The 24,645-nt window shown below is 32.5% G+C and overlaps 4 protein-coding genes across 7 annotated transcripts; 3 read left to right on the plus strand and 1 right to left on the minus strand.

The window, feature by feature from the left end:
- Positions 1 to 370: 370 nt before the first annotated feature.
- On the minus strand, positions 371 to 2,218 carry LOC106414159 (probable transmembrane ascorbate ferrireductase 3). Its single transcript, XM_013854867.3, has 4 exons — positions 1,486 to 2,218; positions 1,310 to 1,358; positions 942 to 1,141; positions 371 to 855 (listed from the first exon to the last, which is right to left on the minus strand). The coding sequence occupies exons 1-4, from the start codon at positions 1,648 to 1,650 to the stop codon at positions 595 to 597; spliced, it is 675 nt and encodes a 224-aa protein (XP_013710321.2). The 5' UTR covers positions 1,651 to 2,218; the 3' UTR covers positions 371 to 594.
- A 3,835-nt stretch (positions 2,219 to 6,053) lies between these two features.
- LOC106434646 (probable xyloglucan endotransglucosylase/hydrolase protein 28) lies at positions 6,054 to 8,232 on the plus strand. The gene is made up of 4 exons (XM_013875503.3): positions 6,054 to 6,573; positions 6,670 to 6,770; positions 6,921 to 7,129; positions 7,569 to 8,232. Exons 1-4 carry the CDS (start codon positions 6,390 to 6,392, stop codon positions 8,059 to 8,061), a joined length of 987 nt encoding a protein of 328 aa, XP_013730957.2. The 5' UTR covers positions 6,054 to 6,389; the 3' UTR covers positions 8,062 to 8,232.
- Positions 8,233 to 15,473: 7,241 nt separating this feature from the next.
- Positions 15,474 to 18,273, plus strand: LOC106434650 (RNA demethylase ALKBH10B). Of its 2 annotated transcripts, none has more exons than XM_048741730.1 (8): positions 15,474 to 15,567; positions 15,842 to 16,380; positions 16,562 to 16,665; positions 16,892 to 17,009; positions 17,088 to 17,204; positions 17,286 to 17,398; positions 17,473 to 17,627; positions 17,704 to 18,273. In XM_048741730.1, the coding sequence occupies exons 2-8, from the start codon at positions 16,110 to 16,112 to the stop codon at positions 18,107 to 18,109; spliced, it is 1,284 nt and encodes a 427-aa protein (XP_048597687.1). In that variant the 5' UTR covers positions 15,474 to 15,567; positions 15,842 to 16,109; the 3' UTR covers positions 18,110 to 18,273. The 2 variants fall into 2 exon arrangements, with proteins under 2 accessions (XP_048597687.1, XP_013730965.2); XM_013875511.3 differs by having other exon boundaries at positions 15,479 to 15,704.
- Positions 18,274 to 20,875: 2,602 nt separating this feature from the next.
- On the plus strand, positions 20,876 to 24,508 carry LOC106434672 (65-kDa microtubule-associated protein 7). 3 transcript variants are annotated; one of them, XR_007316694.1, is made up of 13 exons: positions 20,876 to 21,184; positions 21,279 to 21,451; positions 21,799 to 22,002; positions 22,080 to 22,334; positions 22,408 to 22,623; positions 22,691 to 22,846; positions 22,925 to 23,084; positions 23,172 to 23,323; positions 23,397 to 23,484; positions 23,553 to 23,626; positions 23,717 to 23,791; positions 23,869 to 24,299; positions 24,433 to 24,508. XR_007316694.1 is itself a non-coding variant. In XM_013875532.3 (12 exons), the coding sequence occupies exons 2-12, from the start codon at positions 21,374 to 21,376 to the stop codon at positions 24,190 to 24,192; spliced, it is 1,782 nt and encodes a 593-aa protein (XP_013730986.2). In that variant the 5' UTR covers positions 20,876 to 21,184; positions 21,276 to 21,373; the 3' UTR covers positions 24,193 to 24,508. The 3 variants fall into 3 exon arrangements, 2 of the variants coding, with proteins under 2 accessions (XP_013730986.2, XP_013730985.2); XM_013875532.3 differs by having other exon boundaries at positions 21,276 to 21,451; positions 23,869 to 24,508; XM_013875531.3 differs by having other exon boundaries at positions 23,869 to 24,508.
- Positions 24,509 to 24,645: the final 137 nt, after the last annotated feature.

Below are 24,645 nucleotides of genomic sequence, written 5' to 3' on the forward strand. Positions count from 1 at the left end.
CAATGCTTGAATCCTGGCGCAAAATTTGACAATTCTATGGAATACATCATTTCACATGATCTCTTGTTTATATCTACACTAGTAGCTTGAGATCCTGTTCAATGTGAACTTAGCAGAATTCATTCACTCTCAAGTCTTAACATTAAAATTTCAGATAAGTACTTGCATATAAAAGTTAAAATTGTTGTTTCTCTAGTTTCATTAAAACATATACCATTCAACACATTTTGGGTTATCATTTTAGACATTTTAAAAGATATTCGTTTGAGAAAGATGATAAAACTATAGACAATTGAAAAGGTAATGGCATGAAGTTTTCCGGACCGTTTAAATTGCTTTCTGACGTGGGAATATATCACTACAATTAAAATATGCAAATAATGACTTTTAGTAAGCATCAAAGATGAAATAACAACAAAGAAAAAACATACATAAGTAAAATTTAGAATCAAAATATCAAACAATCACACTCTCAGGGCCCAATTAGATATCTCCCAATCACATTTACACACCAAAACAAACAATCAAACAAGAACTCATTCAATGATACAATGCATAAAAATCAATTTAACGGTAGGCTAATATAGGAATCCGTCAACCATAACGGCCAAGAGCGACGGAGAAGTCGACGGAAACGCCAAAGAGAAGAATGGCTAAGCCGGTGAAGTTAATGAGACGTGACTCAGCGTTTGTGCTCTGACCAAGCATCGTGGCTCTCTGCATGAGTCCGGTAAGTGCTGCGACGATACCCATATAAAATAGAGCCCGACCACCTAAGACGTGCCACGGCATCATCCTTGCTCTTGTCCCTGATGAAGATTGTGGCGCAAGGAATGTGAATGCACCAAGTAGCCACTGTAAAGTTACATCACCACCACAAATTTTCAACAAAGCGATGGTTTAATTAACGTTAAAATCCACGTCTATGAACTGATATTAACCTGGAGGCCGAGGAGGATGAAAGTGGTGAGGCCGATCCAGGAGTGAAGAGATACCATGTCTTTAAGGTTTAGTTTGTCGTGGAATCTAAAGGCAGCGGAGATTCCGACAATACCTAGAACTAATCCTATTAAGTGAAGCCCACCGTGAACCATTTTCTGTACTTGGTGCGAGGCATATGCCGTTTTGTACGTCATCATCGCTGCACAATCATTGTCAATTATTGTTTTTATAATTAATTCATGCATAATCACGAATGTAATTTTTTTGGAAACCTAAATCATTTTATTGGTTATATTATGTATATGCAAGAAAACTACCATTTTATCATTTTTTTTTTTGTTATTTGTTTAAGTCGTGATTGAATTACCTTGGCCGACGAGGAAGAGAAATCCACAGTACATGAGAAATGGGTGCACCTATATATATCAACCATTTCCGAACCAAAAAGAGTAATTAGAAAAAAATGACAAACTAGTTAAAACATGACTGAACGGTTTGAAGTATATATTTATATACACACAAACTGTAAAGACACAAACTTACATTTAAAATCTTAAGGGGATTGTCCGAGCCATACTCGATGCCTTCGCGGTAATGAAGAAGCCATATGAGCATTAGAACAACGGCTAATATGCCAAAGAAGTGAGCCACAAGCGTTGAAAGCGACGAGTGACGCTTAAAAGGTGTTCGATCTGCTGAGACGTCCATCTGATTTTAGTTTGGTTCTCTTGCTAAACACGATGATGAGTCAAGCAATACTGAGAGAGAACATGACAGAAGGGAATGTGCTAGATTGTGTATTGCGTATCGGTTCTGTCGGGTACGGATGATATCTTAAAGGGTTATTTATACTAATATAATTGATGTGTGAAAACAACCCAAAACAATATATAAATAGGACTGCCTTTAATCAAAATATGAAACATAAAATCATACGCAAGTGTTTAAGCCATATATAAATCTAATTTATAATATCACCGGAAGACATTTATGTTCATCAATATCATTAGAGCTAGGAACATTCTTGGTTATTCTTGGCCCCTAAACTAAATATGTCTCGCCGGCCTTGAAGGACATGATTCACTTGCTTCTATTCAGTCCCATCCCTAGTTCCGGGTTAGGGGAGATTAGGTCCATACCCCAAACTTCCCCTAGTTAAAAACAAAAATCTAATATATAAGACTTATACATGCATATTTGTTTTGATGAACTGAATCGTTCGGTGACCTATAACTAATTAACTATGACCAAAAACATAACTTAGCTCGACTTTGTTATTAGTTTATGAGTATCACTTATTTATAGAATTTTAAAATTAGTATAACTTGGTCATGCAAGATATTGGTGAACGAATGAATTGCTTGCGTATAAGGGTTTGGAATAAAAATGAATGGGGTTTCTACAACGAAAACAGCTAAGGTTACACACTTTTGGATTTTTTCGTACGTTTGATTCTAATCTCATCTATCTAACTCACTTTGGCCCTACCTTCTGTTGCCTTTTTCTAGAACCAACCTTAATTATTTGATGTAAGAAATTATTGATCTTTTAAGTTGTATAAAGAGAGAGCTCCAAGACGGAAAATAGAGGAAAGAGATTGGGTCCAGTTACTACGTCCAATAAAAGCAAATATGTTTATTCTTAAAATGTGAGAGAGGTAGGGAAGAGTTAAAAGATGGAAGAAACAAGGGCTACTGATACATTTTTGAGCATAATAGTAAATCTTATAAAAATTGCAAAATATATAGATGGATTCAAGTTTCAACTAAGGTTGAGGCAAGGCAATCATCCGCAGCCAAAATATATAAGTCGTTTTTCAGATAATAATGAACATTTGATAGTTTATATAACTATACGGCTAAGGATTGGGCACAAACAATTAAAGTTAATTAGGATAAGATTATTGAATTGAACCAGAATTTCAGCTGAGTATTAATTTGGTTTAGATAGATTAAATTCCAAACTAAAACTTTGTACGACTCCACATCACCGTCCTTTTTTATCCAGTCAGTGGGAAGATGGAGTTTAAATCACAGGCCTATATATGTGGCTAATGCGCCAATCAAGTGGATATGTCACAGGCGTTTAGATTTTTTAGCTAATAACAGTTTACTCTAACCAGGAATCTCCAACTAAAAACTAGGACTCATCCTATAACTCAATTTACACGCCGTTAATCTCTGGTTCGCCGAAACCAGGAAACTTAGAAATTTCTTTTTGACTCGAGAAAACTTTTGGTCAATATATAGACCGACATGTATTTTATTTTATAAAATGTCAATTTATGGTCAACTATCGTGACCAAATATATACTTTGAACGATTCAAAAGTATGACTAACCTTGCAAAATATCGTTTAAATGTTTTTTGCGATTAAATCTTAATCCTTTGACCCGAAGTATGTTTCTTTCAATGTATGATCAGAGAATTGTATTATGATAGTTTTTCAATTGAATTCAGCATAGTTATATCAAAGAGTCCATGGTCAGACTCTCCCTCTAATTTAATTTGTTTTACCTCATTGTATTTTTTATATTTTTTTTTTTTTGAAAAAGGGCATTCATACCTCATTGTATTTCGTTTCTTTGAATATATGATTTAACATAATCATTCAAATAGCATAATTATATCAAAGCATCCATGGTCAAATTTAGATGGAGAAGATATTATTTTTCTCAACAAATCGAGTATTTGTCAATTAATTATTTAGATGACACCTGACCATATGAGTTCATGTACGGAGAAGGAAAACTAAGGATAATATTTTTTGTAAACAATGATTAATATTTGTTTCATAGTGACGATATGTTAAATATTGGGCTTTGATATAATTGTATGGCCTTTATAAGCTTTCGAGTATAATTTCAATTCCAAATGGGTCCTTGACAAGAAGCCTCTTGTATATGAAATCATATCACCGGTTTGTTGCCCTCACAACGTCTTTATATTGCTACGCGAATCAGACATTATTGGTTACCATTTACTCGGCTAATTTTTTGGGTTAATGCACAAAACCAAATCTCGGATCTTAGCCGTTGGACCCAGCAACAAAATAATTACCGATATGCATGGGAGGAAAATATCGCACGTGAATATTTCATGCACTGATGCTCATTGGGATCTTCCATTAGCTCACGTGCATTACTACGCACACGTTAGCAGAAAACTGTGTTATTCGCTAATTTGCTCCCAGCATACTTGTTGGGATGATGACCGTTGTGAGTTCCCAAAGTTAACTTTAAAAACAAACAAAATGTTATTTATGTACCTACCAAACATATAGTACTATACATAACAATGATATTGTAAATTGGTTTATTTATGCATGGACCCATCTCAGCTGACAAACACTTATATTCATCTACAGAGGAGTATTAACGGCGTCAATGTTGCCGTAAATTGCGTTGCAGAGAGTAGTTTAGCTGTGAGACTATGCCAAGGACCAACGGCTACTTGATGCTGACTTGAAGTAAATTTCTATACGTCAGTACTTACCTAACAAAATTTAAGCCAGACTTATACAACGTCAGAGTCACAAGCCGATCAAATTACTCATCATTCACCGAAAAAATATCACCCCCCCCCCCCCCCCCCCAACATTATGTGTACTTGTGTAGTGTGTATCTTTTATACAAAGACAAAATTATGTACTCTACAGTTTGGAAGGTCTAGTTCCCTTAATTTTATGCTTGAATATAAAACAATCAAAAGTATGAGAAATTTTTTTATAGTCTTGAATCTTGATTATGAGTATTTAAGGTGCTCTTACCAATTAATCTAGTCGATTCACTGTTTTTTTAATAATCCAGAGGTATTTGGCAGACCGAGACCCAACCGTCTAGTCATTGGGAGGTTTGTTTATCGACACCAAATAGATCTGGTTGATCATAATGAAAATTAGATATACATGTCGTATGACCACAGAAACGGATAAATTTGAATTTAGTTTGTTTCGTTTTCGAATATGGGGTGCTTATCACCTTTCCAAATTTCGATGTACCACTCGACCAAGCTTGTGTGGTTGACTAGCTGGTTTTGATAGCATATGTGTAACTATAAGTCTAGAATGTTGGGTTTAATAGATTTAACTTTGCAGTATATTATGAATATATGCTTTTGATACCACCATAGATTTAACTTCTAGTTCTTGTAGTTAAACAAAGTTGCAATTACTTCGCTGCTGATTCGTACCATACCGCTTTTCTCAAAACAACCGGCAATTTTCAGGCATTAATTGGCTTTTCTCCGCCGTGTCAAACGTTTACATCTTGGCCACTGCTCCATGATGCTACCGTCAGGTCACAGCTGCGTTTTCAACTATTTTGGCGATTGGTTTACGCGATTCTCCTTCGATCGCGGATTGATTTCTTTATTAAGGGCAAATCTTAAAATATTCAATCACTTGGTCATGTCGGGAATGTAACGGGACGGCAAATGGGGAGGCTAATCAAATTGGCTTTTTATTTGTTTTTATTATCGTAAAGCGTCGAACCAACTTTTTCACCCAAGTGATTTAACTTTTTCTTTAAATGGGACCCCTTTTGTTCTCAAGTGTGACTATTTCTATCCATAAAAAATAATATTGGGCTGTGTTATGGTAAATATAAACGAGAAGTACTCTTGGTTTCTAATTATTTTCTGCTTTTTGTTCCCTTCACAATTTTTAACCCTTTTAACTCCTGTTTTATCTTAGTATTTTATAGAAAAATTATAATTGATACTAAAAATGTTGTAATGATTGAAACAAATACTTATACTACAGTATTTGTAGTATTTCATCTGTATAAATTTTCTTTCTTTGCTCTGAAAATAAAATAATTTTGAGGTGTGAGTGAGTCTACCTGTGACTATTTGTCGGGCGGGACACATGTGTAAGCACCAAAGCACCTTGTGCTTTATTGCTATTTTTTGTCAGCTTCTCTCCGTCTTTTATATATCTTTTGTTCTTTTCTTTATGATCTCCTAAATTTCAACGTGATTATATAGATTTTTCAATTATATAACTACTAGTTAAATTGTTAATCAAATTTTCTGTGATTAAATTGATCTTGTAATAAAAAGTGTGCTTAGTTATTAAGTTGATTATACTTGTTTACATTCATGTCTCAAGATTCTTTCAGTCCAATGTACTACCAATTTTTTTTTGTTTTCTGTTCTTTTTTTTAGTTGTTGTCAACATGTACTATTAATTCAGTGTACTAAATTTAAAAGTAATTATGAAGTAAGTTGACATTATAATAAAAACTTAAATTCTTAGAAATATGAACCATTTATAGCCAGACGTACTCTGCAGTCGATATCTTGGTATGCATGCTATTTCTCTCTTTCTCTTTCTCAACACACCTCCATAGCTCGCTCGTCCTCAACACGCTCAGCTATCCATTTATATCTATTCACCCCTTTTCCCCCTCGTAATACTATACACAGTTGAAATTAATCTTCAAGAAAATGGGGTTTGTAGCTCGATTTTTAGTTTTCATGTCACTCTTTACCGGTTTAGTCTCCGGATTTGCTCTGCAAAAGCTTCCTCTTATACAGTTCGACGAAGGTTACACACATCTATTCGGTGACCAGAATATGATTGTTAACAGAGACGGAAAATCTGTCCGGTTAATACTTGATGAGAGAACCGGTTTGTCTTCTTGGTCCCTCTTGGGTCTTTTTTGTTTCTGCTTTCTTTTTTAATTATTTTTACTTAGTGTTATGTTGACCTGTAATCAATTTGCAGGCTCAGGGTTTGTCTCAAATGATATTTACTTACATGGGTTCTTCAGTTCTTCTATCAAATTGCCAGCAGATTACTCTGCAGGAGTTGTTATTGCCTTCTATGTAAGCATAAATCTAATCTCTATTTCTTTTACTAATTAATTAAACATATTTCTTGAAGACTTTGTTTCACTATTTCAATGGGATTAGATAAGGAATACAAGGGCTAAATCTTTTTTTTTGTGTGTGTTTATGCATGTTTCTCATTATCAGCTGTCAAATGGGGACATATATGAGAAGAATCATGACGAGATTGATTTTGAGTTTCTCGGGAACATCAGAGGCAAAGAATGGAGGATTCAGACCAACATATATGGTAACGGAAGCACGCATTTGGGCAGAGAAGAAAGATACAATCTTTGGTTCGACCCAACAGAAGATTTTCACCAGTACAGTATCATGTGGTCTCACTCTCACATCATGTAAGTTTATAAACAAAACCAATTTTAATTACTAGTTAATCATCCTCTTAAGTCTCTGGTTCAGCTTAGAAAAGTTAACCAAGTCACTTGATAGTTTTGGGCTTTTATGAGTCTTTTAATGATCTATCAGACTTTTTAACCGTCGCCTGATGTTTCTATTAAAAGAAAGCCAAATGGGTTTTATGTGATGAATTAATTTTTTTTGTTTCATTCAACTTTATACGTAAAGCTAGTGGAGTGGAGTTTGGTTTCTTGTTCTGGAAACTTATGTGCTTTACAGCTTTCGTTCCTGGCAATATCAGAGACCTAAACAGAGTATTTTTGGAAGAGAGAATCTTAATCCAGTCCACTAAAAAAAACCTGGAATCTTGTAACCAAAAATGTCATATTTTTAAGATAATTTTCAAATTATGATTCTTATTTTTTTTATTTATGGCAGATTTTATGTAGACAATATTCCGATCAGAGAGGTCAAACGTACGGCGTCAATGGGCGGTGACTTCCCGGCGAAGCCTATGTCTTTATACGCAACCATATGGGATGGTTCCAAATGGGCGACCAACGGTGGCAAGTATGGTGTAAATTACAAATTTGCCCCATATGTTGCTCAGTTCACCGATATGATCCTCCACGGCTGCGCCGTTGACCCTATCGAGAAGGTTCTGAGCTGCCAAGACGGAGCCGCAGAGGATCTACGGCTAGCGTCGGAGATAACAGAGTCTCAGAGGAAGAAAATGGACAGCTTGCGGCGGAAACACATGACTTATTCGTATTGTTATGACCGTACGAGGTACAAGGTGGCTTTGCCGGAGTGTGTGGTGAACCCGGAGGAGGCTAAGCGGCTTAGGGTCTATGATCCGGTAACGTTCGGTGGGATCCCTCACCGTCACCGTCATGGGAAGCACCGTAGCAAGAGCCGCCAGTCGATATGATTTGGTGGTGTGTATTATTTTAGCTAGAGGGGTTTTTTTTTTGGCATTTTCTATCTTGTATAGGAATATGAATTATGGACTGAGCGATGGATTGACAGTACTGAGATATTTTTATTTACCCCCACTAAAAATTGTCGTGAAACATAATAATAAAATATTTTGAATATTTTATTTAACACGAATAAATTAATAGAATTGTTATTTGTAAGCTAAAAATTTAGGAATACAATGTCAAACTGGAGAAAGTGGCAATAAATAATCAAACACGAATATTCATAAAATAAGCAGATGGAATATAAGATATCAATTTTTGTTTTCGTAAGCTATTCTCATTCTTCATATATTCTCATTCTTCATACTATGAATTATGCATGTATGGTCCTCATAATTCTTGGTTTTCAACAAAAATGAGTACGTTTGTTTATCCTGTACAAGTATTTCAATGGCTCCAGTAAATATTATTGACTTTTTGGTCCTGCCAGCATATATTATTGACTTCACTGTCTATTTTACGTGAGGTGACCACATTGCACATTTCAGTTCATTCACATATACACAATGCGTCATCAACAGTGTCATTTCAAGGTGCATCGACGTTAGAAATTGTGGGTCCGTTTGGGATGACTTTCGTGCGATGTTTTCCGAGTTACACTTATTTTTCAGTGTAGAAACATTCAAACATGGAGCACTTGGGCGAAAACAAATGGCACCTTGAAGATAATCTGTGACAAACTTTAAATTGTTCGAGAAAAAAGATCGTATATATTTGTCGAATACCATGTCGTGTACCTTGTAAGTTTTAACAAGTGGTGTCTCCAGATGGCATCTTCCTGAATCCTGGTGAAGATACCCATTGAGCCATTATGACATGTTTACTTTTACTTAGTGTTTTGGACCTTTTGGTTATAGAGGATCACATAAAATAAGAGTAAGATAAAACGTCAACAACAATGATATCTATACGTGTCGTCTTATTATATGTGGACGCGGTTATATACAATTACATCCCATTAATTAATCAACGACTTTACTAAGGAAAGCAGAAAAAATCCGTAATCTACTAATAATAGCAATCCCAATTAATTCCAAAGGTTGTGAGTCCACTTATGTTGAAAGATTGTGTCTTTTGAAAAAAAAATATAAAGGGTTGTGTCTTTTCTAAAAGTTCTATGTTGGAAGGTTATGTCTTTTCCAATTAATTTCTAAGGTTGTGAATCCACTTATGTTGAAAGGTTGTGTCTTTTGAAAAAGCAGTGTAAAGGGTTGTGTCTTTTCTAAAAGTTCTATGTTGTAAGGTTGTGTCTTTTCCAATTAATTCCTAAGGTTGTGAACTTCAATTATGTTGAAAGGTTGTCTTTTGAAAAATATGTGTAGAGGGTTGTGTCTTTTCTAAAAGTTATATGTTATAAGGTTGTGTCCTTTTAAAAATAGTCTAAAAGTTGTGACTATTCACTAGTATCGTCTTTTAAAAAGTGAGAAATTGTGAGTATTAGAAGAATGTGACTATTCATATTGAAGGGTTGTGACTATTCAAATAGGCTTTAAAAAATCTATAAATAGTCTCTCCCATGCATTTTTCAAATCAAATTTTCACTAATCTACTAATAATAAAATGGTGAAAAAAATAATGTCAAAGTTGCAACTTTTCATCTAAACAAGGTGTCTTTTCATCTCAAAGTAGGATTGCTTTAAAAAATATTGGTTTTATTTAAGTAATGTGTTAGTTTATATATAATAAGTGTTGGTATTTTATAAGAACTCTCCCAAAAATTAAAAAAAAAAATATTATAAATGAGACGGGTCATATTAACGTAAATCAACATATATTTATTACAATATTCAATTTTCTGAATATTCATTTTCAATAAATAAAGCAGGTAGATAAATATACAAAATAACAGTTACCAACATATAAATTATAATTGTTTAAAATTATAAACTAATAATTTTAATATTATGTCTTAAATAGGAAAAAAATTATATATCATGCAAAAAAAAAATTGCATTTTGTTCAAAAAGTGGTTGAAGATAACTATCATGTGAAAAATGTATGAAAAAACTTAAAAAGGATGAAGACACAATTGTGTATGCAATATGTGTTTTGATAAAAAATTAAAGGGAACATTAAGGTTTATAAAAAAAATATATATATATATATATATATATATATATATATTTGAATACTTTGTAAATCATATTTTAATCATCAAAATTAAATTTAATTATTTATATGATTTAATTTTTTTATCAGGCATATAAAATTATAAATTATAGATTATAATATATTTTTTATAAAATGAGTTCCCGTGCGATATCGCACGGGCTCTTTGCCTAGTTAGTGTAAGAATAAGATTGGATTACTAGTCATACTCAGCTGACTCATCTTTCACATAGTATATATGTTTATTATACGTGTCGATAACTACTGATCTGAATTATCTAAAGTTTCATTTTACACAATAAAAGTTGGAAACAACCATAAGACAAATCTCATATAATTAAACAAGTGACGAAAGTTCTTTTTGGGATTGTGTGTTCAATTTCAAAGGGACATAACTTCTAAGTTCCAACAAAGCCTACAATCTGTCTGTTGCAAGAAAATAAAACAAAACCTAGAACCTATCTTGTAGGCCCATGTTTGATCCATATGTAAATCTTATCATAACATATCGGGTCACTAGGCCCATTTGATCGAAGAAAAATCAATCTTAATCATAATCAGCATCTTTAAAAAAGATGCGGAATCTCGATTATGATTTGCACAAAACGTACCTTAACTCACTAATGTGAATGTAATCTTTCGAAATTACTAGGGATTAACCCGGGCTACGCCCGGGATTTTTATTTTTTTCTAATTTAAGTTGTTAAATTATTTATATTTAGGCTATGATTTATATTTATATAAATGTTAAAATGCATGTCATAATTAAAATTTATTTTTAAATTTTAACACGTTAAATTAACATATTTTTTACTATTTAAATATTTTTTTATAATTTTATTGGCTATTTAGTTATCATATTTAGCAAAACTATCTTTTGAGTGTTGGAATAAATGTTTTAGAGATTTTATTAAGCTGCAGAGTATTTTTGGATCGACCACATGCTCAACATTCGATTGATCCGTAAAAAGATGGTCGATCTCCTTGGCCAGGTAAGTACAATTTTAGCAAAAATATCTTTTATTTTCAAATATTAAGTATATAACTATTCTTTTTAATATTTTTTTAATTGTATTTTTGATTAAATTATTGTATTATAATGGTTATGTAAATATTTTTTGTGATGTTTGAATTTTTGTTGTTCGTATACTTAACCTAGATGATATTGATGTTTAACAATTTATTGTTTTCTGGGAATAGAAAATAATGATATATCAAAACGTATCTAATACTTGTTAAATGATAGTATAATGTAAATTACATCCATTATTTGAAAATAAACATTTGTTGTTTTTATTTTTATTTTAAATCAGAAATTATTTTTATTTAAAAACATTATTCATATATAATATAATAGTTTAAGTTTGGAAGATTAATCTATATATATAAATTATGTATATTTTTTAAAACATAATTTAAGATATTATATATTGAGTATCTGAATAAAAGCTGAATTTCTTATCTTGAAAATCAGATAGTTATATTTTTGTCTTCATGTTATACTCACCAATCCATCATTGATATTTATAACTCAGTATGTTTTTTAAAAAACTTAGTTTTAAGTAATAAACGAATTTAATAAATTAAATTCATCACCTATAATGTTTTGTAAACTATATTTGAAAACTCTCTAAAATTATATTTGAAGCATAATATTATTATTATTTAATTTAAGTTATTTTAAACATAATATATGCTAAACCAACTTAAATTATATTTACAATAAGACCATCCTAAACCGGTTAGTAAACCAAAAACAATACTAAACCAACATGAACCAATACCTGATTCGGCGAGGAAGGAAGTGTTTCGAGATAAACGCTTGAATGGTTATCAACTGAAATGGTTTGATTATGAAAGAGTTAGTATGAATATTAACAATAAAATTATAGATTAGATTAATTTAAATTTGTAAGAATACCTTTGAGTCTATGAAAATCAATTCAATTCCCATGAATAAGTTTGGCTTTTGGAAGTTGCGGGTTTCCCAACAATGAATCCACCTAACAAAAAGTTTGTTGTTATAAAAAAATATCATTCAATGTCATTAAAGGTTTCTGGGACGGCAAGAGTTGATAGTGAAACTATTTTTTTTCTCGAGTGCTTTGAAATTTTGCTTAATAGTGTGAGGTTGATGTGGATGGAATAATGAGTTTTATAGGGACTTTCTTAATGTAAAACTATACATTTTTTTTTGTTTAATGTGGTATTTCCATTTTTATATAATTTACTACCATTTAAAGATAGAAGTACATTTTAAGATAGATGCTTAAATCTTAATGTACTTTTTCCATTTTTTAATATGTTTATTTCCATTTCTTATATTTTTATTTACGTAATATCTAAATTTTATATTTTTAAGTAGATATTTAAATATTAATGCACTTTTTCCATTTTTAAATTGTGTATTTACTTATATTATATATTTTACATTTTAAGATAGATGTTTAATGCTTGATGAACTTTTTCCATTTTTAAAAAAAAAAGTGTATTTACTTATTATTACATATATAATTCATATATTATATATTTACTTATTATTTATTTTCATGTATATGTATTTCCATTTCTTGTACTTTTAATTTACTTAATATCTATATTTTACATTTTTAGATAGATGTTTAAATCTTAATGTATGTTTTCCATTTTTAAAATTGTATATTTCTATTTGTTATACTTTCTATTTACGTAATATCTATATTTTAAATTTTAATATATATTTTTAAATCTTAATGTAATTTCCCATTTTTTAAATTTGGTATTCACTTATATTATATATTACTTATTATTTATTTTTCTTTATATTGTGTATTTCTATTTCTTATACTTTCTATTTACTAATAATTTTATATTTTAAGATTGATTTACATTTTAAGATAGATGTTTAAATACTAATGTATTTTTTCCATTTTTTTAAATTGTGTATTTTCTTTTCTAATACTTTCTATTTACTTAATATCTATATTTTACATTTTAAGATAGATGTTTAATATTTAATATACTCTTTTCATTTTTTAATAATTGTGCATTTACTTATTATTGTATATATAATTCGTATATTTATATATTTATAATATTTACTTATTATTTATTTTTCTATATATTGAGTATTTCTTTTTCTTATACTTTATATTTAGTTAATGTATATATTTTATATTTTAAGATAGATGTTTAAATCTTTACGTATTTTTCTATTTTTAATGTAAAACGGCAATGTTTAATAGAAGAACTTGGACATCATCCATGTACCTGGAAGCTACCTGGAAGATATCAAGCTTTTACGAAGAAGTTTCCTCAACTCAGACATCATCCATGTACTCCGAACAGAGAACCAAAGGGCGGATAGCTTGGCACGTAGTGCTAGGAAACAACCGTCTTTCGTCGTTCATATGGATGCGGAGTTACCGATTTGGTTTACAGAGTCAACATGAGTCTGTGAATGTCTTGCTGTCAAAAAAAAAAAAAAAAAACTTGGACAAATAGTCAAATAGTTATATTTATGTTTTTTTTTTTTAATAAAATTCTAATGTTACATTATGAAGATAACCCGTTTTTTTAGTGAACAATGGTAATCTTACACATGTTTAATGTAGTTTTTCCATTTTTTTATGTTGTATGTTTACATATTATTGTTATTTTTAAATGTAAAATGGTAATTTTACATATGTTTAATGTAGTATTTCCATTTTTTATGTTGTATGTTTACATATTATTTATTATTTTCGAAATTATATATAATTTTTTTTTTTACAAAATAGTAATGTTACATTATGGAGATAAGCCGTCTTTTTTTTAGTGAAAAATGGTAATCTTACATATGTTTAATGTAGTTTTTTCATTTTTTATGTTGTATGTTTACATATTATTTTCTTAAAATAAAAATGTAAAATGGTAATCTTACATATGTTTAATGTAGTATTTCCATTTTTATGTTGTATGTTTTACATATATTTATTATTTTCAAAATTATATATAATGTTTTTTGTTTTCTTTATAAAACGGTAATGTTACATTATGGAGATAAGCCGTCTTTTTTTAAGTGAAAAATAGTAATCTTACATATGTTTAATGTAGTTTTTACATTTTTTTTATGCTGTATGTTTACATATTTTTTATAATTTTCGAAAATAAGTAATATTAAAATGTAAAACTATATTTTAATGCCATGTGTCATCTTTCGAGATTATATTATATATTTACTTATTATTTATTTTTCTTTATATTGTGTATTTTTATTTCTTATACTTTCTATTTACTAATAATTTTATATTTTAAGATTGATTTACATTTTAAGATAGATGTTTAAATACTAATGTACTTTTTCTATTTTTTTAAATTGTGTATTTCCTTTTCTTATACTTTCTATTTGCGTAATATCTATATTTTACATTTTAAGATAGATGTTTAAATCTTAATATACTTTTTCCATTGTTTTTAAGTTGTGTATTTCTTTTTCTTATATTTTCTATTTACTTAATATCTATATTTTACATTTTAAGATAGATGTTTAATATTTAATATACTCTTTCCATTTTTAAAAAATTGTGCATTTACTTATTATTGTATATATAATTCATATATTTATATATTTATAATATTTACTTATTATTTATTTTTTTATATATTGAGTATTTCTCTTTTTTATACTTTATATTTAGTTAATGTCTATATTTTATATTTTAAGATAGATGTTTAAATCTTTACGTATTTTTCTATTTTTAATGTAAAACGGCAATGTTTAATAGAAGAACTTGGACAAATAGTCAAACATATTTATGTTTAATATAGTATTTCCATTTTTATGTTGTATGTTTTACTTATATTTATTATTTTCGAAATTATATATAATGTTTTTTGTTTTTTTTATAAAACGGTAATGTTACATTATTGAGATAAGCCGTCTTTTTTTTAAGTGAAAAATAGTAATCTTACATATGTTTAATGTAGTTTTTCCATTTTTTAATGCTGTATGTTTACATATTTTTTACAATTTTTGAAAATAATTAATATTAAAATGTAAAACTATATTTTATGCCACGTGTCATCTTTCGGGATAAATTTTTTCCGCTGATGTGGACGCCCTATGGAGCCTCAAAAGCTCCCTTTTATTAGTAGAGATTATCGACGACCGAAAATATTAATTTCCAATAAAGTTTTCATGAATGAGGAAAAAATGAGATTGAGACTCATTGAGAGAGATGTGAAGTGATCTGAGTAAGCCACCATTTTAGACTCTGTTAAAACGCATGCGTATTAACTAGGCTAAACTTATCACTTACCCCTTCTTGTCCTAAAAACAAAACCTAAGATCCGTCTCTCGTCTTGCCTTTTACGAAGCTTCCCCCGTAACACTTTATACATCATCACTTTTAACTAGATTACACCTCTTTTATTTACTCAGCTTCACCATCACGACGTTATTCTCGTTTTTTGTCAGATCTGCTCTGTTTCGCCTCATAATAAAAACCTTCACATTTTAATGGTCATTCATTCTATAATTTTTTAATTTAATTTAAAAATCCGAAATTCAACAACTTTCTTCCTGGGTTTTATCTGAATCACGTTAAAGTCGACATCTTTACACTATTTAGCTCATTATATTTCCTCTGTTTTCTGCAGATCTGTTTGAAGTAAAACCTTTGCCTTGCGTTTGAAAGAATCAAACTTTATTGTTACCACTTACCACAAAATGGCAATGCCACCGGGTAACTGGATCCCCGACGGGCGAGACGGGTTCATCTCGTGAATTCGTGGGGAGTTCGCCGCAGCCAACGCCATCATCGACTCCCTCTGCCAACATCTTGTAGCTGTCGGAGATCAAAACGAATACGAATCCGTTGTCTCAGCAATCCAACACCGTCAAGCAAGCTGGTCTCAAGTTCTTTATATGCAGCAGTTCTACTCGATCGCTGACATCTCTCACTCTCTGCATCAAGCTGCTTTGAAGCGGCGGCAACAGGGAAGGCCTCAGCAAAGGCATTATTACAGTTCTGATCAGTTTGGAGGGAGGAGATCAGGGCCTGGATTTAACAAGCATCATCATGGTGGGGGTGGTGGTGGTTACAGAGGAGGAGGAGCTGAGTCTATGGTGAGAAACAAGAGTGAGATTAAAGTAGCAAGTGATGATAAGGCATTGTCTGTTGCTGAGGAGAAGATAGGTAATGTGAATAGTCTTTTGGTGTAGGCTTATTAGCTTGCTTGCTTGTAAGAAAAGTAAAGTTTTTTTTGGCTGTATATTGTGGAACATGTTAATAGTGGAAGCTCTAGACTCTTTGATTTTTCACTTGATATTAGACTTTCATTGAAATGTTATGGTTATGTGTTGTTACTTTCTTTCAGATAACAATCTCAGTTCTAAGAAAAAACAGGAAGAGAAAGATAAAGAGTGTCCTGCAAGCATGGCAAAGACTTTTGTTGTTGAAGAGATGTATGAAGCAAAGTTGGTGAGTTGTATGTTCTTTAATGTTTGTTTTTACTCTTTTTTTTTTTGAGAAACTGTTTGTTTATACTTCACACCTACATTGTATTTCTTATTTTTTTGTTTTTGTTTTTTGTGTTTAATGTTTGTGAGTTGGTGAGTTGTATGTTCTTTAATGTTTGTTTACACTTCACACCTACAATACTAACTTCTGTATTTTTTTTGTTTTTGTTTTTTTTGTGTGTGTTTAGGTCAATGTTGTTGAAGGATTAAAGCTATATGAAAAAATGGTTGACGTCAGTGAAGTTTCTCAACTGGTATCTCTTGCAAACAATCTGAGAAACGCTGGAAGAAGAGGTCAACTCCAAAGTAAGAATCTTTTTTTATACACTCTTCTAATGATTTGAATCTCAGGTCTTGAAACCGTTGTTTCATGATCAAAAACAGGTGAGGCATATGTGAGTTATAAACGTCCAAATAGAGGACATGGACGCGAGATGATCCAGCTCGGTCTCCCTATAGCTGATACAATGCCTGATGATGATGAGAGTGCCAAAGTCAAAGGCAAGTTCTGTTAAAAAAATGTTTTTTTTTTACTTTATAATAACTGTTTTGGTTAAAACATGAGTTTTTTTTAAAATGCAGATAGAGGAATAGAGCCAATCCCATCGTTTATTTCAGACATCATTGAACGTTTGGTCTCAAAGCAAATCATACCTGTGAAACCAGACGCATGCATCATTGATTTCTTCAACGAGGTTAGATTAGTTTTTCTTAACTAATTAATCTGTTTTTCTTATAACTAAGTGCAAGTCTTGTTCTGAAACTATAGGGAGATCACTCTCAGCCTCATATGTTTGTTCCCTGGTTTGGACGACCCGTTGGGATCTTGTCCTTGTCTGAATGTGATTTCACATTTGGAAGAGTCATTGTCTCTGACTATCCGGGAGACTACATGGGCTCTCTCAAGCTGTCTCTCACTCCAGGGTATATATAACTGGTTCAAGCTTCACTCTCAAGTTTGTTAAGTTTTTGATCTTTCAATCCGTTTATGTTTGAACAGATCTCTTCTTCTGGTGGAAGGCAACTCCGCAGATCTTGCCAAGTTTGCTATTCACTCAATCCCAAAGAAGAGGATTCTCATCACTTTCACCAAATCTCAGCCGAGAAACTCTATAGGGGGAACTAACTGGAGTCCACCGCCTAGCAGATCGCCGCAGAATCATCACAACAGTGTTCAGCCGATATTCAAAGTACCTTCTCCTCCGCTTGCCTCTCCAATGCCGTTCCCAGGTGGTGTCTTACCTGTGGGAACGAGCTGGCCACTGCCACCACCTCAGCCAAGAGTGCCTGTCCCTGGCACTGGTGTGTTCCTCCCACCAGGTTCAGCCCAACAACAGGTTGTACTAGGCTCCACAGAGAAATCCAACGACAGCAATGGAAGCAACTGTGCAGAAGGAAAGATATAGAGAGCAGAGATAGAAACTTGGAGCTGCAGTTTTTAAACTATAAAAAGAGCAGCTACTGCTATGAAACGTTATCTCTTTTTGTTTTTTTTTTGTTTGCTACTTCAGAAAATTGTTTATTAGGAACAAAGAGAACGAGCGAAATTTACATGTTTTGACGTTTTCTTCTCTCTAAAATCACTTAGTTATCAACTTTACAATCAAACGTGCTTGTGAACTATACTTGTCAATACAACTCATCCACAAAATAGAGTTGTATCCATGCCATTCCTATAGTGTCCATCGTTTTCATCTACAATAATCATATGTTTGGGCTTATTGCTGGTTTAGTCCAGTTCCTCTAGTAATTTAGTAAGTGGGCTTCAGACTACTAATTATAGCATGATGCAGTCTGCAAGGTTGACTTATGTGACCCTTGAATCTCCATTGAATCAATGGTGGTCCTAGACAGTACCCCTACTGTAACATCAATCCGGTTAAGAAAGTCTCAAACCGGACGGTACAGATAGGGACATGTCTTTTGTCAGTTTCTGAAGTTAGGTCAGCATTATCTTTGAGTCAAAAGTTTTGACCAATTAGCGTTGGGGATGGGAATTCTCTAGCTGTATTCACAATCACACATATCTTGTATTCACCTAACGAAAAATTATTGAAACAGCACTGGGTTTGCTGATGTAATTGCCTAAATCATTTTATTCAACAACCTCTTCTTCCTCCTCCTCGATGCAATATATGACTGACTATATACTATTAGATCCATGTGCTGTTTGTGTCTTTACGTTAACAAAACGTAAGCTCTTTTCAGGTTACACGTGTGTTGATTAGTCTGTGTATGATGAATGGAAAGCAAATGCTTCCCAAAGAAACTGAATCATGTTGTCAGCTACTCATTGATCTCAAGGGGATTCTTCTCGTAATGAATTGGCGATTAGAGATCTATATATCTATAACTTGGACCATGTAAAGTACAACATGAATTTGTTTTGCATGTTTTCTGTTGATAGAAGTTTTGATATTATTAGGAACGTGATTCATTATTGTTCAATGTCATTGGTTTGTAGTCTTCTTAATGATCATTACTTTGTCACTAATCTTCTTACAATTGTATGAAGTAAAAACAAGTGTAAACAGAGAAATAAGAATAAAGGAAGTGGAGAGGAGGAGCCATTTGAGAAATGATGCATATATTCATATATACTATCTTTCTCTAATCAAACCCCTTCTGCCTTTTGTGATGATCACATTTTATCCTTTTCTCTTTCCACTAATAATTTTTTTTTTCCAGTTCTCATTTACATGATTACATCTTTAACTTCTTGTATAAGTTGAATCTATATAATATACGATATAATAAGCAATTAGTATCCGGACATGTGGGGTCGACCACACGCCCATTTTAGTTTTAAATTATCTTAACCCTTCAAAACAAATTAGAGAACACAATCTTCATCATTTCCTTGTTATTTCTTTAACGCAGAATCCATGCAAGTTCTCAAATGATATGTGTCATTTTTGCGTGTGTGTTTTATTGATTTGTGTAATAATCATATATAAAATGCATATAACTAACACATACGCAAATTGAAATTATATTCATGAACCAAGTATTACTAAGTATTTTTTTAATCGCACATCCGAAAAATAATTAAAGTTCAGCGAGCCATAGGAAATAAAAACAAACGTGTTCCTAGAATTAAATATGTTTAGATTTTAACAACCTCCATGGAACAGGAGACAAACACAATCTTTTTTATGACTACTCCATTGTCAATCTTGTTTTTTTGACTAAAAACTCCATTGTTTTCTAAAACCCTTTGTAATACTTCCTTGTTTTTCCTTTTTTGCCTTGGAAGTGTTGTATTTAGGATTACAACTTTGTAAGTTCCTTTTTTCATATTATATGATATTAACGTTTTAGCAAAAAAAAAACTCCATTGTTGATCTTTATATATTGTTTGTTTATCATTGATGCGCCAAGACAATATTATTGTACAACTTTGCATGAAATTTAATAATTCATATATGGAGTGGTTAGAATTTAAACTATCGGCTAATAATTCATTGTTTACCAGTACTGGTCGCCTTTTTTGCTGTTAACCAAAATGATTTTGACTTCTTTTTTTATATCAGCACCCACCTAAATTTATTAGAAATTGACTTCTCTGTACACTGATCTTGTTATGTTTGTATGTTTATGGTCAAGTATGGGTTAAGATACACACATAAAAATCAGAATATAAATAAATAGTGTCATAATAATTGCATATTTGATTAGTAGTTGCGGAGCGCAATAATGAAAGGTTTGGATAGGATTCTAACTTTGTGCCGATTTAATAAAGAGAATAAGATTTTCAACTTCTTAATGGAAACTAGTGGAGTGGTGTGACATTGGCCACCACCACATCCTCCTTTTGATTAGGCCACTTTGGCGTATTTTTCTTGTAAAAAAAACATTACAACTTTACATTAATGCAAAGCTCCATACACCAAAAAAAAAAGAAGAATTTATGTTTGCAAGTGCTTTAACTTTTTCTTCTCATGATAAAAGCTTCATTGCAATGTCGGTATTAGTCTATTCATTGCAATTGTTTTGCTTAGAAAATCAACTAGTTTATAATTTATACCACTTTAATCATATGATGCATATACTAACTTAATAGTTAATACATATTGGTTGGTTGGTCCACGACTGGCATATTCTAGTAACAGCTCAAATCATACAACGTATGCATATTATACACTATGATGACACTATACACTAGGGTAATGTAATGCATATTATATACTTCGAATACAACATCTCATTAAAGAAGCCAAATCTCATTCCTTTTTTCCTAATTGGCTCCCCTTTTTTATATTTTTTCATGTAACATAACAGGATATTAAATAACATTTTAAGTAACGGCCAAAAAATTAACATTTATGTAATATGACAAAAAGAAGCTCAGTTTTTTTTCTCATTAAAGGAAAAAAACTTCTTTCTTTATACATTCTTCAACATAACCTCTTCTCTCTTTTCTTGCAACTTTAGCTCGGAATTCTATGCTTCGCTGATCAATCTTTCTCCTCTCTGCAAAAGTAATGAGAAAAGCATTTTTCTATGTTAAGAGCTTCAGATCTGATACTTGTTAACTCTGCTGACTAGTGTTGTTTCTTTGATTTTTTCAAGCAGACATTGTTCTCACAAGCTCTGCTCTCTCTGTTCTGGTTCAAGATTCTAACTTTTGAGAGAAAAGTAAGCGAGATAGAGAAGCAAAACTCGGTGAAATGCTTGAGATTGGAAGCCCCACGAGTCTCTGTTTCCGTACAAACACTACTTGTAATGCTCTGCTTCAAGAGCTTCAGGTCTCTTCTTCAACCTTTCTCCTCTGTTTCTTGATAACGGTCACTATAGGACAAAGTCTTCTCCTTTTTTAGGCTTAAGGGTTTACTGTGAACTTTGTATCTCGTTCTAGAATTTGGGTTTTTTTTGTGTAGTATTCAAATTATTTGATAAAGTCTTCACCTTTTCTTCTATATTTAGGGTTCTTGAAAACGATGCTTCACAGAACAACTCTGTTTTTTTTTTCTATAGAATAATAAAGTCTTCTCCTTTTTTAGTTTAAGAGTTTTCTTCTACATGTCTCTGTAAGAACTCTGTTTTTGGATGGGTTTAATGGTAAATTTTGTTTTTTTTTTTGGGTATGGAGCAGAAGATATGGGTTGATATTGGTGAGAGTGACGCTGAGAAAGACAGGATGCTAATGGAGTTGGAGAAGGAGTGTCTTGAAATCTACAGAAGAAAAGTTGATGAAGCTGCAAACTCCAAGGCACAGCTTCATCAATCACTTGTATCAATTGAAGCTGAGATTGCTTCTATAATGGCTGCTCTTGGTGTCTTAAACATCCACTCACCGGTATGTGCAAGTTTATCACTACTATCTTGGAAACAAAAGGGAAAGTTTTGATCTTTTTTTAATTTTGGTCATTGCAGATTAAAGAGAAAGGTTCAAAATCATTGAAAGAGAAGCTTGCCTATGTGACACCTCTGCTTGAGGATTTGAGGTTGCAAAAGGAAGAAAGAGTGAAGCAGTTTGTGGATGTTAAGGCGCAGATTGAGAAGATGAGCGGTGAAATCTCTGGTTACAGTGGCATGATTGGTTCTTTGACTCTTGATGATGATCAAGACTTGACTCTTAGGAAGCTTAACGAGTATCAAACACATCTCCGCTCTCTCCAGAAGGAGAAGGTGGGGAAGATTTGTTTATCATGAAAGCATAAGAAGATGAATTACTCATTTGTTCTTTGTTTTTAAATTGCAGGCGGATCGTCTAAACAAGGTGTTGGATTATGTGAATGAGGTTCACTGTCTATGCGGTGTTCTTGGAGTTGACTTTTGTCAGACTGTTAGTGAGGTTCACCCGAGCTTACATAGGACTAACCACGAGCAGTCTACAAACATTAGCGATGAGACGTTGGATGGTTTACAGCAAATGATTGAAAAGCTGAAAACTGAGAGGAGACTCCGCTTTCAAAAGGTTAGATAGTAAAACATGTCTTCAATCTCAATGGTATGGTTTAGGATTTTAACCTTTTGTGTTGCAGTTGAAGGATGTGGTGGAGTCACTTTTGGAGCTATGGAATCTAATGGACACATCTCAAGAAGAGAGAATGAGATTTGCAAGAGTCAGTTGTGTTGTGAGATCATCTGAATCTGATGTCACTGAGCCAAACATCCTTTCTACTGAAACAATTGAACAGGTTACTACTACAAACTTTAAATGCCATTAATCTCATTCAAGATCTCTGAGTTTGTGTATTTGCCTTCTACGTTATTAGGTTTCTGCAGAAGTAGACCGTTTCAACAAGCTGAAATCTAGTAGAATGAAGGAGCTGGTGATGAAAAGAAGGTCTGAGTTAGAGGATCTTTGCAGATTGGCTCACATTGAACCTGACACAAGCACATCTCTTGAGAAATCAACTGCACTGATTAACTCTGGTAAAAATACTAATCAGAGTTTTGTGTTATTATCCTCACAAATATGAGTAGCTGGTTCACTTGCTGATGATCCTGACGTTTCTTCAGGGTTAGTGGACCCTTCAGAGCTTCTTGCTAACATCGAAGCGCAGATAAACAGAATCAAAGAAGAGGCACAGAGCCGGAAAGAGATTATTGATAGGATTGACCGTTGGCTATCTGCTTGTGAAGAGGAGAACTGGCTAGAAGAATACAACCGGGTAAGAAAACTTTTCTTGAAACTCTGGTTTGTTGAAGGGTGTAACTGAGTTATAGTACCTTTTTTGGTTTCAGGATGAGAACCGCTACAGCGCTGGAAGAGGAGGACATGTGAACCTAAAGCATGCTGAAAGAGCTAGGGTTACAGTAAACAAGATTCCATGTATGTTTCTTGTCTCTTGTCCACTACATTCACATGAGATCTTTTTAGCTTATTATTGTTTTCTGTAGCAATGGTTGACAATCTCATCAAGAAAACTCTTTTATGGGAGGAACAAACACAGAAGTCATTTCTATACGATGGTGTAAGTAAAAAGTAAACATTAAAGTAGTAGACACATTCTTAGATTTTGAAAGTTCACTCCTTTGACTATGGTTTACTTGTTTTCCTCCAGGTTCGACTTGTATCCATACTTGAAGATTATAAACTGACAAGGAAACAACAGGAAGAGGAAAAGAAACGTTACAGGGTTTGTCATAATGCTCTCTTTAAAGGTTTGTAATATGGCTTGCATGTGTTAAAACGAGCTTATTATTTCCTTTGCAGGATCAGAAGAAGATGCAGGATCTGTTACTAAACCGGAGGGAGTCCATTTATGGATCAAAACCGAGTCCAAGAAGAAGCACCAGCATAAGAAAGGCTAATGGTTACAGTGGGAATGTGTCTATGCCTCCTACGCCGCGCAGAAACTCAGCAGGAGCAGCAAATAGCGACGTTATGATGACCCCAAGATCTTACTCAGGTCAAAATGGTTATTTCAAGGAAGTGAGGAAACTGTCAACAGCTCCTTTAAACTTTGTGGCTATACCAAAGGAAGATTCTGCTTCTACATACACTTACTCTGAACCAGATTCGCCGTTACATAACTGAGTGTCTGTTTGAAGCAGTTAACGGAGTAGGAGTTGGGAGGTTAGAGATGAATGTGATCAGAAGGAGGTGTAATTTGTTGACATATTAATGACCGTTATGTGTGTGTGACACTTTGAGTTGACTTTTTGTGACTGACATTAGGATATTAATAGTAGAAGAGTAGAAACTGATGGATGTTATGTTCTTATTAAGAGCTTCAAGATTGTCTTTTCTTTTTGGTGTGTTGGTGAATTTGTGTAATGTGTGTGTGTGTGTATATGGTGCTCTTTGTTTGCTCACCAGATGCAGGTATTGAGAGATATTGTTTGTTTGATTACAGAGCCAATGGTCAGAGACTTTTTAATTTGAAAAATCGCTTAACGAGCTTTCTCCAAAAAGTTCTTATTGGTATTGAAATGCCCAATAACATTCTATAATCCTTCTGGGCCCATATACGAGTTGAGATGTTCATTA

This window comes from Brassica napus, chromosome A9 (assembly GCF_020379485.1).
Source record: "Brassica napus cultivar Da-Ae chromosome A9, Da-Ae, whole genome shotgun sequence".
Classification (NCBI taxonomy): Eukaryota; Viridiplantae; Streptophyta; class Magnoliopsida; order Brassicales; family Brassicaceae; genus Brassica; species Brassica napus.

Coding starts and splice junctions, on each gene's coding strand:
- LOC106434646 (XM_013875503.3), top strand. CDS start 6,390: ATGGGGTTTGTAGCTCGATTTTTAGTTTTCATGTCACTCTTTACCGGT. Junction 6,771..6,920: donor GAGTTGTTATTGCCTTCTAT/GTAAGCATAAAT, acceptor TCTCATTATCAG/CTGTCAAATGGGGACATATA. Junction 7,130..7,568: donor TGGTCTCACTCTCACATCAT/GTAAGTTTATAA, acceptor TATTTATGGCAG/ATTTTATGTAGACAATATTC.
- LOC106434650 (XM_048741730.1), top strand. CDS start 16,110: ATGCAGCAGTTCTACTCGATCGCTGACATCTCTCACTCTCTGCATCAA. Junction 16,381..16,561: donor TGTTGCTGAGGAGAAGATAG/GTAATGTGAATA, acceptor ACTTTCTTTCAG/ATAACAATCTCAGTTCTAAG. Junction 17,399..17,472: donor TCATTGATTTCTTCAACGAG/GTTAGATTAGTT, acceptor CTGAAACTATAG/GGAGATCACTCTCAGCCTCA.
- LOC106434672 (XM_013875532.3), top strand. CDS start 21,374: ATGCTTGAGATTGGAAGCCCCACGAGTCTCTGTTTCCGTACAAACACT. Junction 22,847..22,924: donor CTACTGAAACAATTGAACAG/GTTACTACTACA, acceptor CTACGTTATTAG/GTTTCTGCAGAAGTAGACCG. Junction 23,627..23,716: donor AGTCATTTCTATACGATGGT/GTAAGTAAAAAG, acceptor GTTTTCCTCCAG/GTTCGACTTGTATCCATACT.
- LOC106414159 (XM_013854867.3), bottom strand. CDS start 1,650: ATGGACGTCTCAGCAGATCGAACACCTTTTAAGCGTCACTCGTCGCTT. Junction 1,142..1,309: donor TCTCTTCCTCGTCGGCCAAG/GTAATTCAATCA, acceptor ATGATTGTGCAG/CGATGATGACGTACAAAACG. Junction 856..941: donor TCATCCTCCTCGGCCTCCAG/GTTAATATCAGT, acceptor GTAACTTTACAG/TGGCTACTTGGTGCATTCAC.